This window comes from Spodoptera frugiperda, chromosome 18 (genome assembly GCF_023101765.2).
Source record: "Spodoptera frugiperda isolate SF20-4 chromosome 18, AGI-APGP_CSIRO_Sfru_2.0, whole genome shotgun sequence".
In the NCBI taxonomy this organism is placed as follows: Eukaryota; Metazoa; Arthropoda; class Insecta; order Lepidoptera; family Noctuidae; genus Spodoptera; species Spodoptera frugiperda.
Genome location: NC_064229.1, coordinates 3894668 through 3908995, shown reverse-complemented (window position 1 = coordinate 3908995; position 14328 = coordinate 3894668). Strand labels below are relative to the sequence as shown.

General features: G+C 38.0%; 2 protein-coding genes across 3 annotated transcripts; one reads left to right on the top strand and one right to left on the bottom strand.

Moving 5' to 3' along the window:
- Window positions 1-1309: 1309 nt before the first annotated feature.
- LOC118277911 (uncharacterized) lies at window positions 1310-6143 on the top strand. Its single transcript, XM_035596925.2, has 3 exons — window positions 1310-1575; window positions 4839-5279; window positions 5809-6143. The coding sequence occupies exons 1-3, from the start codon at window positions 1461-1463 to the stop codon at window positions 6096-6098; spliced, it is 846 nt and encodes a 281-aa protein (XP_035452818.2). The 5' UTR covers window positions 1310-1460; the 3' UTR covers window positions 6099-6143.
- Window positions 6144-6577: 434 nt separating this feature from the next.
- Window positions 6578-13939, bottom strand: LOC118277909 (another transcription unit protein). Of its 2 annotated transcripts, none has more exons than XM_035596922.2 (11): window positions 13738-13939; window positions 13430-13523; window positions 12333-12926; window positions 12059-12129; window positions 11655-11843; window positions 11002-11177; window positions 10385-10599; window positions 9569-9731; window positions 8683-8898; window positions 7965-8133; window positions 6578-7540 (listed from the first exon to the last, which is right to left on the bottom strand). In XM_035596922.2, exons 1-11 carry the CDS (start codon window positions 13766-13768, stop codon window positions 7350-7352), a joined length of 2109 nt encoding a protein of 702 aa, XP_035452815.1. In that variant the 5' UTR covers window positions 13769-13939; the 3' UTR covers window positions 6578-7349. The 2 variants fall into 2 exon arrangements, with proteins under 2 accessions (XP_035452815.1, XP_035452814.1); XM_035596921.2 differs by having other exon boundaries at window positions 10385-10602; window positions 13738-13938.
- Between the last annotated feature and the right edge of the window lie 389 nt (window positions 13940-14328).

Here is a 14328-nt window from a genome sequence, read left to right as displayed (position 1 = left end):
AGTGAAACCTAAATGCCTAAATAGGTTCTAAAAGTGAGCTGTTACACTTGTTTCCATTAAATACATAAGTGTGGTAAAACACCTAAAAGCAAGGAAATTTGTTCTACGTTACATAAGGTCCATATGATTTACCTATTTAATGCACTACACTGTATAGGTACAAGCATAAAACTGTCTAGATTAGACATTACGGTCATAAAAGTAGGTACCTAGTATCTACCTATTGACTCCACATTAACTGCATGTTGAAAAGATTTGTTAGTTTAGTTTGTAGAACACTGTGACTGAATATTAGTTTTACATTGTTCGACTCTCTCTCATTGTTCGACTGCACGGTTGGTGCGGTGGCTGGGCAACTGGCTGCCGCGCAACGGGTAGCGGGTTCGATTCCCGCACGGAGCAACTCTTTGTGTGATCCACAAATTGTTGTTTCGGGTCTGGGTGTCATGTGCATGTGAACTTGTATGTTTGTAAACGCACCCACGACACAGGAGAAAATCCTAATGTGGGGCAACGTTTTTTAAAAAAAAAAAAAAAAAAATTGTTCTCTCATATTAAAAGCAATCGAAACAATGTAACCAAGGCTGACCGCGGCTTGAGATTGTAAATCTGATTGAAAAAGAGTAACCTATGGAGTTTCTTGTTCGTCTTTTCCATAGGAATCTACACTTTGAAACGAGCAAATAGCTTCACTAGAAGACTGACCGACAGACTGATGTTATTAATATTATTATATTTGCTTTGACGTTCAAAAGTGCCTTCCTGGTTTATTTGAAATAAGTAATTTTGACTTTGACTTTGAACGCGTTAATCTCTGGAAGTACTGGTTCGATTTAAAAAAAATGAGTGTGTCGGGCACAATTCCAAATTCTGCGCTATTCAACCTAGGATTTTTTGAAAATAAAAGAAAGAAAACGATACCTTCGCGACCCAAGGATGGAACTCGAGACACGTTGCTTAGCAGTCGTGTTTGCGATCTATCGTCCGATATCAATCTAATAAAAGTTAAAAGTAAAAACTACCGTAAGAATAATACCTAAATAAACTAATATTAGGTACAGGAGTGACGTGAAGCAACGCTTGCCCTCCTTCCCAATCCCCGATTCCCCAACAACCCTTAAATTCCTAACCCCCAAAAGGCCGGCAACGCACTTGCAACGCCTCTGGTGTTTCGGGTGTCCATGGGTGGCGCCGATTACTTACGATCAGATGATCCGTCTGCTCGTTTACTAGCTTATATCATGAAAAAAACAGGAAAAGATAAAACATAAATATTTTTCCCTATACATACTATTTTAGCCCTGACTTCCGCTAAGTAAACGTCTGATTGTACTCTATAAATTATAAATGAATAAAATGCCTATTACGTACATCTATCTTTCTATGTACAGTGAAATACCATATCAGTGGAATAGTAATGCGCGGGCGCCGACTATCAGTGACTGTTGACTGCGCGTAACATGAACGCGCTTTTACCCAAACGAAGGGTAATTGTGACAATTGTTTTAGTGACTTTTACACTCGTGTTTACCCACTGTCTTAACATCAACAAAATTAAAGATGAAAATATACATGGTACGTATGCTTTTATCGATTATAATCGTTAGGCTCGACTGGTGCAGTTGATTAATCGGAAAGAAGTAATTTTGAAACTTCATGAAAATTAATTCGTGATTAAAAATGTGTTCTTAAGTTTTTCGTGTATTAGATACTTACATTGAATTATTTATAAATATTTTTGATTTTATTTAAGTATTGTTTTTGGGCTTGTGTGTTTTCGGTAAATGAGAATTGTTTGTGTTTTAGATTTATAATATGGATTAAAATAATATATTTTTTTTATAAATAAACTACTTGAGTATAAAAAATATTTAGTATTCTCTAATGTCAAAGTCTTAACACCATGACAACTGTTACAATATCAGTAAGTTTAAAAAAAATAACAAACAAATGACATTGTTTGAAAACGCTAAAACACTAGAACAAACAAAGAACTGTGCTATCTATGTTAAAAAATCAACTTACTGATACCCAAAACAAATATAAGATAGTAATACACAGTAAATGGGTCGAATCAATAAAGTAACTAAATAGGTATTGAGTAGGTACTTACAAAATGCAGTTCAACCAGTCTCAACACAACACAACACGTGATAGTCCACAGTGGACTATAGATCTTCTTAACCGAAGAAGAGTAAGTCTAATATAAGTCCACCTAAGTCTTACATGTGGAAAGCAATAAAATATTGAGTTTGAGTTTGAGTTTGCCGTGATCTTCTCGCTTGGCAGACAGGTGAAGGTCGCAGGGGTTTGATCCTGGCTAACGCCTGATCCGGACCTGCTGTCTACCTTGCAGATTAACTGGGGCTTCAGCTCGAAGGGCAAGAGTAGGAACGGGGTGGTTTTTAGTCAGTAAGAGTCTGACACTCCTTCTCCAAGTCTAGAGAAGCCATTGTATGATTTTCCCCCCTTAAAAATGGGGGTTTGATCCTGGTTTTTAGAGAGCATTATTGCCCAGACATCAGTGAGCCATTTATTAGTCCCTTAACTTAATAAAACACCCACGTGAAGAGGATTGGTGACATATATTTATTAATACTTTGTTAACACCACACAGAAATGCAGTTCACAACTTCACATTTAGATTCATAATTAGTTTGTTAAACGCGAAACAAATCGTGTAAAGTGATTGGAAGTTAGTACCTAGGTTCATTAATAAGACGTGACTGATAACAACTAGCTAACTAATAAATACACTGTAACTAGACTAAGCAAGTGTGCGAGGTTTAATTTAGATCTCAGACTAATGGTAGACGAAAATATGTTGTTGTCTCCCGCGGCTTGAGATCATGATAAATATCCTATGATGTTAATCTAGGTCATGGTTTACTGTGCCGCGGACGAATGTGGTTTCGTGCCCATGTGAGAGACGGGACAATTTTTTTTATGAAACACGCCGGTAATCTAGCAGACGTATTACCTGATGGTAAGCGATCGCCGCCGCCCATGGACACTTGAAACACCAGAGGCGTTACAAGTACGTTGCCGGCTTTTTGGAAGTTACGACGTTAAGGGTGTTGGGAAGGGGGGAATTGGGCCTCCGGTAACCTCACTCACACAACGAAACACAACGCACTCTGGTAAAACTGTCAGACTGTTTATTTATTTAATTCAAAAGTTACAACGGTAGACAACCAATTAAAGTACCGAACTTATAGGTATACATAACTAAAACATAATTAAACAAGAATTAACAGCATCCATAAGTTCGCCTCGCGTTACTTCAGGCATTCCGACAAAATCTCCTTCCATTCATCCACGAACAGATCATTTGTTGAATTAGCATCCAAGAGACTGTTGATAAAGCTTGTCCTTTATTTAGGTCCCTGAAAAAAGCCCTGAGCCTTAGTTTTCACATATGGTTTTACATCATAATTACATGTTAATTTGAATGAAAAATGCTGTAGGTAATGTGCACCTCTACCATTTTTCCTCATTTGTAGGTCGCTGGACCGTAAAGTAAAATTTTCTTAGACCGGAATGCTAAAACTTATTCAGACATTTGTCATAAAATTGAGAATTACTACCCGTCCTTTCCGAGGATATGCAAACGTTTGTTCATTCAATCGTATCTTTATCTAAAGATAAAAACTGTCGGTTACGAAATACAAATACATGCATTACGTATAAAAGTAGATTGCTGAAGAAATCAGTGTCCTCGGATTTAAAGCTGGACAAATACAATGCGTTGGCTGATAACAAAAGTGTAGCAATTAAAAACTGAGCTAAGAATGAAATAAGGTTATAGGTATGCAAGGTTATATGTTACATACTTGTTCTAAAACAGTGAAATATTACCAACGTCACGCTTTTTTTTTCCTTGAAGGGTTAGGCAGAGGTACAGATTACGGCACGCAGTGCCGCTATACATTATACACCCACTTTTCACCATTTGTGTTATAAGTCCCATGTAATAGGGGATGAGTCTATTGCTATATACTGGGTATAATTCCAGACTCCGTGGTACCACAGACAAATTTTCAAAAAACCGAAAAAAGCCCAGTAATCTTTTGCCCCACCCGGGAATCGAACCCGAGACCCCTTATCCGGCAGTCGCACTTGCAACCACTCCACCAACGAGGCAGTCTTAACATTTTTTTGTCATAAAATTGAGTTATTGGGCCTTTTACGAGGATATGCAAACGTTTGTTCATTCAATCGTATCTTTATCTAAAGATAAAAACTGTCGGTTACGAAATACAAATACATGCATTACGTATAAAAGTAGATTGCTGAAGAAATCAGTGTCCTCGGATTTAAAGCTGGACAAATACATTGCGTTAGCTGATAACAAAAGTGTAGCAATTAAAAACTGAGCTAAGAATGAAATAAGAATATGAAATAATTACATACTTATATGTTCTAAAACAGTAAAATATCTTTAGTAGTCTCTAATCTCTTAGTAGGCCTGATTGCCCGACCCCGGGCTGCGGACAACCTAGCGGGTTACCGGGGCGCCCACTCAAAGAGCAGGAGTAGGAACAAGGTGATTTTTAGTCAGTAAGAGTCTGACACTCCTTCACGCCTCACCCAAGGCGAGAGAAGTCTTTGGATGATTATTGCTCCTCAAAAAGGCCCATATTAAAGGCATAGATGAAAGTAAATGTAAAGCCTGGTTACGGGCGGCGGCGATTGCTTACCATCAGGTGATCCAAAACTGCTCGGCTTTATCGAACCGCAAACAATGGTTACTCATGTAGACCGACCTAAAAACCGTAAATCACATAGATTTCCATTAATGATAACCTGATAAATCATCCAAAAATATTCTTCCACAGCCAAAACGAAGGTGCAGTTGACACAATTGGACATCGACGCATTTTTAAACGACGTGATACGAATATCAGCACCCGTCATCAATGAAGAAGCTCTATACTACCTTCACAAACCGAATGGAGACGCCATGAAACTCGACATCAAATCTCCGAAACTACGAGACATGAAATTGGAAAGAGACGTTCACCCAATTATAGTACGTTACATCAATAATATAAAGCCTATAATCACACAGGATGATAATTTCGATATTTTTTCTGTGTATTCGAGAGTGCCGCCTATAGATTTGTTCGGTAAAAAGGCGGCTGAGTTGGAGTCTAATGAGTTCATGATTGGTCCTTTAGGCGTTGAGGATCATGGGAACTGGGTGCTTAGTGTGTATACTAAGGATTTTAATGGGGAGTGGGTTGAAATGTTTCAAGTTATCAGCATTACAATTACAGGTGAGTATATGGATATTTGTTAATATTTTGAAATGGGTAAATAGATTTTCATAAAACTTAACTGTGAGTATGTAGGCAGTTTTAGTAATGATTTAAAATTCAATCAAACCTGATTGATTCCTCTTCTAATAAAAATTAGTAAGTAAATAGTTGTCCAAACCGAATTTACCAAAATCAGGCCTATGTACCTTCACATTCAAAAACTGAAAGTCAAAGACTGCCCGGTTGACGCGGTGGCTGGGCAACCGACTACCATGTAACATATGTAGCGGGTTCGATTGTTGCACAAATTGTTGTTTCGAGTTTGGGTGTCATGTGTATGTGAACTTGTATGTTTATAAATCCTAGTGTGGAATCTTTTTTTGTTAAAAATACTTAACAAAAAACGATTTAAAAAAATACAGTCGAATTGAGAACCTCCTCCTTTTTTTGAAGTCGGTTAAAAACTCATTCGCATTCCACAATATTTGTCCAAAGTTGAGATACTTAGTCGAGTATTCACACAGTAAACAAAGTACTTTTGTTTCAGAATACGTGCCACTATTACCAGCCAAATCTTACTTAAATATTGGTGACACATTGAACCTTAGCATAGCATACCCGATTCCTTCTTTAACAACGTGTGAGCTAGTCGTACCACGGTCGACATTCGACAGGTTTTATAACAGAAATAATATAGAATTAAATAACTGCGGTTTCTCAATACCTAACCTAACAAGTTACGATGCCGGTACTTGGAGAATTATTGCAGTTGGCAACATTGTCTACGAAGGGGATGCCAGGTTGGAAATTAATAAGGAAAATGTTACGGTAACGTAATTTTCTTTTTTGTTATTTTTTGTAAATAAATTTCGTATTTATTAATGTTGTTTTTTTTTGGTTTATATCTATTTTTACCGACTTCATAATTTGATCCTTATTATATTATATTATGTTAATGCGATTAAGTTTGTCATTGTAAAAGCTAAATAACTAGGAACTGATAATAATATTTGGGTAAGTAAAAAAATATGAGTCAACACCGTTATGTAACAATAGCGTCATTTGACGCAAAAATTATGAAATCAGAAAGATTCAACAAGCCATAATTTAATGTGTTCACAGGGCTTATTATAACTTTGCTTTGCGTTGGTTAAACGTCAAGTTATTAATCGAAACGAGAGCGCATTCGGCGGTCTGATTGGTTGGTTCATTCGAGTTAGCCAATCATGGACAAAAGTACATATTCAGCAGATGTATAAATATGAATCTACAGGACCAACGACATGGCAAACATTTTAGAAGTAAAACAACAGCAATTTAGTTAAATAACTAAATATATTTACAACTTACTTAACTATAACGTGCTTAACGTACGAGTCACACAGTACAGTTGGTTTTGTCAGAATTTACTAAATATTGCATTCATTATATGAATAAAATGCTACAATGCAAAAATGTTGACGTTACAACGCTAACGTAATAGAAGAGATGTCTTTTTAAGGTAAACGTTCACAGATCGGCATCCCACGCATTGAACGCATCCCACGCAACGCATTTTAGTTTGTCTTCTATTGAAACGCATTCAACTGCGTCCACTGATCCGAATCGTACGGACCGCATCATCGGCAATGCCAACATGCGATGCGTACCGATGAAGTCATACGGAATGTGTACGATGTAGGCCTGTGAACGCTTACCTTTAATAGTTATTTCAGTCTAATTCATAGTCATAGGATTTTGTTTCTTACTATTGTAAAAATAAGGGTAAATTTCCATTATCAAACAATTATACACTCCTATTGCCAAATACAATTAAATTGTGTACTTTTGTACACATGTGATACATGGGGGCATCATCTGATAGTAAGCGATCAGTACCCTTAAAATGAGTTTGCTTTACGTTCGCTACGTTCGTACGCTCTAATTGGTCGGTTCGAATAATAATCACAGCGCCAAATGCACTTTCAACATAAAGCAAACTCATACTAAGGATATTGAGTTGCCCATGGACACCCTCAACACACAGAAGAGTCACAAGTGAATAGCCAGCCTTTTGTCTATGTACTTATGTACTTCGGTTCTTGTATATTACTCGCTGCCACTTCCACTACCAGAGCCGCTGGCGCTGCTGGTCCTTCGAGGAGTGTTCTGGTCTGCATGGTCACTGCCTTCATCATCAGAGTCCTTCAGCGCCTTGGCGCGGTCCAGGCGACGAGCTCGACGCGTCTCCACGTCAGAACCGTCCGATTCCGATGAGTATATCGCCGCTCCTGCTGAAGCTGTGAAAAGTGGGGGTAAAGAATTAGTTAAGAATTTAGGATTCTTCTTTTTAGCTTGTTTCTAGCATGTAATAGACCCTTTCAATCATCTTTAGTGTTTTAGTAATAGAGTACATGGTTATGCTATAATGATACGCAATTTAATCTACAAAGGTATCCCTTTTCCTAAGGAAACTAGGTCCTAGGTCCTAGGGGGCTTATCAGTCCTTCGTTGATCAAAAGTCACTCTAAACTCGTCCGACTATGGACTAAACGGCATTACATCATAACATTATTATAGATAGATAACTTTTATATGGGATGGGATTGGGACGGCAAACAGATCACCTAAGATAAGCAATCAGCGTCGCCCATAAATACCCACAACACCAGAGGAGACACCTCCGTTGCTTTAGTGGTTGTATAAGTTACAAAGTATAGTTACCTTTCTGTCCCTGTTTGTACTTGTTCTTGATGGCAGCGAGTGAGACGCCGCCCTCGTCCTCGGAGTCGTCCCGCTGTCCGCCGGCGGCGGCCCGGGCTCCGCCCCCGCGGCGCTTCGGTCGCGTCGACGCACGGGAACGCATCGCTGCACGCAACTCCATCTCCTCTTTCTATAATATTAAATTAAATTTGTTATTATTCCGATAAATCTTTAATACGCATTACGTATATTTGTTTACAATTTTGAGTGGCGTAAATAGGGATGATGTTATCTTTTAAAATTCAATAGTTAGTATAAATATAATATAGTATAAAATTCAAATAAATAGTTCAGAAATGTCATAACCGTACCCTTAGCAATAGTTTTTTTTACGTATATCAAATTCGAAACGAGAGCGCGTTTGGCGCTCTAAATGGCGGGCGCGACTGAACTAACCAATCCGAGCACAGAACGCGCTCTCGTTTCGTTTTCCTTTAACGTAAAGCAAACTCGTACTAAGGATACTGATAAGTTTTCTATGAATTTTGAATGAGATCGCCAGTTTCAACGTCATAATTCTTTGCATAAAATAATTATGTCTTACAAATTAGCTAGAAAAAAATATTAAGTAAGTACAATTGCCAAATCAAATCACGAATGTGTGCTTGAGTTTGAAAAGTCAAAACAATTCCTGTTACCCAAAAACACGTCACTAATAAAAAAAAAACAAACCACATACCTTCAACTGGTATTTCCTGTCAGCATCAGGATCAGCACCGACTTGCGACAGTATCTTAATAGCAGAGGTCTTGGTAGACCGGTCAGCGAGAGACAGTGTCATCTTCCTATGGGTGAAGGACTCCGTGGAGTGTGGCCTGAAGGACAACTTCGTACGGAACACCGCCTGTCCTTGTAGACCGGTACCTTGTCGGACGAATAGATGGTTGTGGTCGCCCTGTGGAAGAATATGGTTTATATGTATAGTAAACTGATATGGTGACATCATAAACAGTAACATTAAAAAAGCTAAAAAACATTGGTAATTATCCCGTTTTGAGTTCTAAAGATGGTTTATAGTTAAATGGATATGAATAGGGTAAAAAAAAAACAAAGCGTATGCTGTTCGCGAGTGTATGAGTCCCGGTGTAACTTGAAACTAGTTGAGCATTTCTCATAATTCAATTAATTCTCATAAATACCTCGGTTGTATATTTTAATTATCATTTTTAGATAATGTTAGGCCATTAGCATTCTATAAACTAAAAATGGGTTTTAACATGTTTCCATTTTTTTAATGACATCAAGTTTTTTTTTCAGTAGGATAAGAAGTACGACCCCTCTTTGGTATAGACAATAAAACTGAATCTGCAAAACGAGGGCCAAGTACCCAAAATCTGATCCTTAATCCACATTAAAGACTCCGGAGCTGCGGACTACCTAACGAGTTACCGGGGCTCCAGCTCAAAGCAGGAGTGGAAACGTGGTGTTTTTTTAGTCACTAAGAGTCTGACACGCCCTCTCGCCTTGCCCAAGGCGGGAGAAGTCAATGAACGATTATCGAAAGCGAAAAGCTAAACTTGTTAATGTTGCCTTTTTAATTTAAAGATACAGATGAAAGTACTTACATGTAAAGGTTGTTTGTAAACGTCGAATATTTCAGAGCCGAGATGTAGTGACATGCTACCGTCAGACCATTTCACCATCCGCGCGTTAGACTCCTTCACCGCGTTGCCTTCCTTGTCGAATACCGTGCGCCAACGCATCGTGTTCTCCACTTTCAATTTTAACCTAAAAAAAAAGATAATTTGGTGATAATTTAATGCCATGTGAGACAACAGAATAGAATAGAATTAATCTAAAGTCCTAATCTTGAGATGACTTCACATTTGAGAAATATTGAATAGCAGTCCTCTCTAATAAACCAGGAAACTCCAACCCTGAAAATTATGGAAAACTGGAACCAATATCGATCGATCTATCTTCTCTAATAAAACCGACGCCTTTTAAAAAATGTTCACAGTGAACCCTAAACACCAAGTCTTATTATTTAGTTCACGTCACCTTGCATCGTTTCATAAGCGTATTGTTATAATGTTCAACTATAAATGATCTCATTATCTCATACTATGTCATATGTTCGAACTTGTTTGAACTTATACAAACTTGTTTAAGCCTCGACTAAAACTGATAACTCTTTAAGTATTATCTTGGTCCCCCCTCCCCCTTGGTCTTGTACAATCCCAGCTATCACAACACAACGTCACGCCTTTTATCCCCGAAGGTGTAGGCAGATGTGCACATCACGGCACGTAATGCCGCTATACAATGTACACCAACTGTTCACCATTTGTGTTATAAGTCCTATATAATAGGGGGTGAGCCTATTGCCATATACTACCAATCCCAGCTATCAATAACTGATAATATTAAAGTATCCTCACCTGGCACGACCTTCCTCATCAAGAGTTTCCTCCTCATCGATTTCATCCTCATATGTATTAGGATCATAAGGCCTGGTCTCCACGGACAAGAAGTTGGGCAGCTTTACGAAGTGTAGCTCCTTGCCCAACTCCGTCCATATCTTGGGCATGTCCACATCTATCCTGGTCTCCGGGATCTCCACCTCTTCCTCCTCCTCCGGTTTCTCACGAGGTTCCTGCTGTGAAAATAATGAGGTACGTTGAAAACGTTTGCTCATGTTGCCTTTTTAAGCTTAGACTGACTGATTTTAGTTTTGCCACTACTTTATATTATTATTCTTATCGTAAATATGGATCGAAAGAGGTATTTATAATATTGCAAGTATGTAAAGACATGTCGTTACAAGAATACTGTGACGCCTAGGTTGCCTAACCTATCACCTGTAGCGAGTGTGGAATGTAACTTGTCACTACATGTAACATGTAAAATACTGATGTTGAGTCAACTTCGAAAAATATGACAACACTATGTATAAAACTAAATCAGAAAATTAAATATAATGGCGATTTATCACTCAGCTACATTTCATTGGTAAAAAGCTAGCAGAAAACTTCAAAAACTTGGTAGCACTGCTTACCTCATCTCCACTAGCCTTGGCCTCGTCTCCCGACCGCCGCGCCTCCTGCGGGCTCCGGCTACGGCTGCGACTCCTCGACCGACTGCGGGACCGAGACTTCTCCGACGCCTTGTCAGCCCCGCCCTCATCCTCCGTACTTATATCAGAGGCGTCTCCGAATAGTGCGTCCGCCGTAACTGTGGTAAAATTAACATATTCGTTATTGGCATTATATATATTCTATTTTCTGCACAGAAATGGAACTATGGATATTAGCATTACTGCTAAACGACTACTAAATACAACAAGAAAAAGTAATCAATATTATTATCTATACTAATGTTATCTATACTTATCTAAACTAAATATAACAAAGATAAAAAATTATATTTTCTGTCATTGTTTGTAAGTTACAAATAAACTTAAAAACTACTAAATCAATTAGAAATATTTGTTTAAATGCTACATTAACTTTGAGTGTCAAAGACTACTATTATTATTAGAAAAAAATAAAGATAAATTCAAAAACTACATTGCTTAACCTGACCCCAGCTCAAGTTAGCAAACAGCCCCACCATTTTGCTACCCAATAGTTCGATAGTCGACAGTGAACACTCAACCAACAATTACTACTAACTACAAACAAATTATAAAAGAATCTTTACAAAACATACCTCCATCTCCCTCTTCCTTTTTCCCCTCCTCATCATCATCATCAGAGTCCACAATCTTCTTGGACTTCTTCTTAGGTTTGTCACTGGTCTCCGAGCCACTGTCGGAACCAGCCTTCTTACGTTTAGGAGTAGCTTTAGTACCGCCATCACTTTCTGAGTCGGAGAGCACTGCTCGTTTCTTTTTCTCTCCTGGAATTAGTGGAAAATTTATAGCATCTAGCTTTTTATGTATGAACAAAAATGGAGTGTGAATTGAAATACATTATAACCCAAATTACGCTCTACACAACTTGGCATCAAATTAAAATTGTCGTATCGAGTTTCTTTAGTGGCTATTGTAATCACTCAAATACCAGGCGATGAGAATGAATTTTTTGTTTCAATGTATTCAATCCTTTACTTACCAACATCTGCTTCAGAGCTCTTAGATCGCGAACGTGAACGACTTTTTGATTTTGATTGTCTCGAACCAGATCTGTAAAATGTAAAAATAAAGGTTGTTATTGAATTTAGTTCTTTGTCCTCATGTAATTAAGATCTTCAATAAAACTATCTTCAACGCGACAGTCGCTCTTTACGCGATAAGCTCAAAAACTATTGAACAGTTTTCGATGAGTTTTACATAGCAAATAGCGAAATTTTGAGTAAGATAAGTAAAGAGTGTACAAAAATATTTACCTGGAACGACTCTTCGACTTTTCCTTAGTCTGAGCATCATCAATCATGAGCCCTGGAGAGTTGGACCTGCTATCATGAGCTTCAGACCTTGCAGGACTCTTGGAAGAAGCACTTCCGGACCTGGATCTAGACTTTCTACTTTTAGGGCTTGCACTGCCAGACTTTGACCTTGATCTACTCTTAGCCCCAGACTTCGGACTTTGGGACCTTGATTTAGGACTTTGTGAACGAGATTTAGGACTCTGCGATCTGGATTTCGGAGACTGGGATCCAGATTTAGGGCTCTGAGGTCCTGACTTGGGGCTAGCTGAACGGCTTTTGGGGGTGCCAGAGCGAGATCTTCCACTTGCTGACCCTGACCGAGATCTTCGAGAACCACTTCTGGACCTTGAAGCTCTTTGTTTTGGGCTACCGGAGGCATTGGATCTTGATGATCCAGATTTGTTGCTTTGTGCAGATCCTGAACGAGATCTGTTGGAGCGTGCTGGTGAGTTGGACTTGCTTCTGGATGCATTTGAAGATCGTCTAGAGTTAGCGGAGCGGTTAGATTTAGGAGATTCACTTCCTGACTTTGCTGGGCTGCGAGATACTGATCTGAAATTAAAGTTTTGGGATGTTAATTGTAGAAGGCTAAGTTAATAATTTGATTGCTAAGTTGTATTGTAGATATATAAAATCACAAGATGCACTGAATGACATGCAAAACTTGTTTTGGTAAAAAAAATACCATGTTAAACCATGGTATTTTTATTTAAAATCTACTTTAACTTGTGCAACATTGTGCTGTGGAGACAAATGGTAATTTAAAAATACATTATGCAAAGCCTTTATTTACAGACAGACAGAAAAATAACACATTATCTTTTTCTCATTCTTATGAGAAAGAAGACAGTGTCATGGACATAAACAAAGAGTATAATAAGTATAGGGAAAGACATAACATAGACATAATATGGACATTGATTTATTCATATACAGCCTAATTTAAACGTGTACTTTTAAAAAACACCACGTTACGTTGGCAAGGCATTGAACACTCATGAATGTCATAGGTAACCTGTTACCACTGTTATTATACTTTAGCTTTAGAACCTTACCTCGATTGGCTGCCTTCTTTACCAGGGGCAGGGCTGGGACTCTTACTGCGACTTGCACTTGACCCACTATCAGAATCAGAGCCGGAATCTGTGTCTACAAGAAGCAAAATTATATCATGTTTACATGACGACATCACAATAATATAATAACTATTTAAGTTGTCTTTACAATAATAACGTTTGTCTAAACCAGTTATTTACTTTTAAGATGTTAATTTAGTTGAATTAATAGTAAATCTTCAGATAAAAATACCATGAAAGTTGTAATAGCAATCCAATGGAATTTTGCCATAAATTCGTGTACTTACCATCTAATGAATTCTTCACTATTGGCGCCATTTTAAGAGCCAAATGTAACACTAATACACTATATTTAAAACTGAAACATTAACTAAGCTATATTTAGCAATATTTTCAATGAAAACAGTAAGTATATGAGTTACACTGTGTAACTTACACAAATAACAAATAGGTTATGATGCCAACGACAGTAACGTCAAACAATACTGAATGACACTGACAATTGACAACTGCGAACTGCAACCACAGATAACAAAAACAACAAGTAAACTTTTTAAAGCGGCACGGAATACAAGGATATTTAGGAAGGCTCGCTTAATTTACAATAGAACCCGAAACAATAATTAAATTATTTGTGAACGACGCAAACAATTTATTTCTTGTGAGAACTTCTAGTTGACCAGCAGAAAGTAAAAAAAAAGTATTTTTTTTATCTTTTGTCCTGAGTCGTGGTCGTAGGCCATGAGTGCGTTTATAAGCTCCATATCCCAAAAAGGTTGGCAACGCTTGTAACTCTTAAGGAAAGTTGTACCATCCGTTGCGGGTGTTTATGGGCAGTACCGATTGTCCACCTGACGGTGAACAATACAACCAAAACC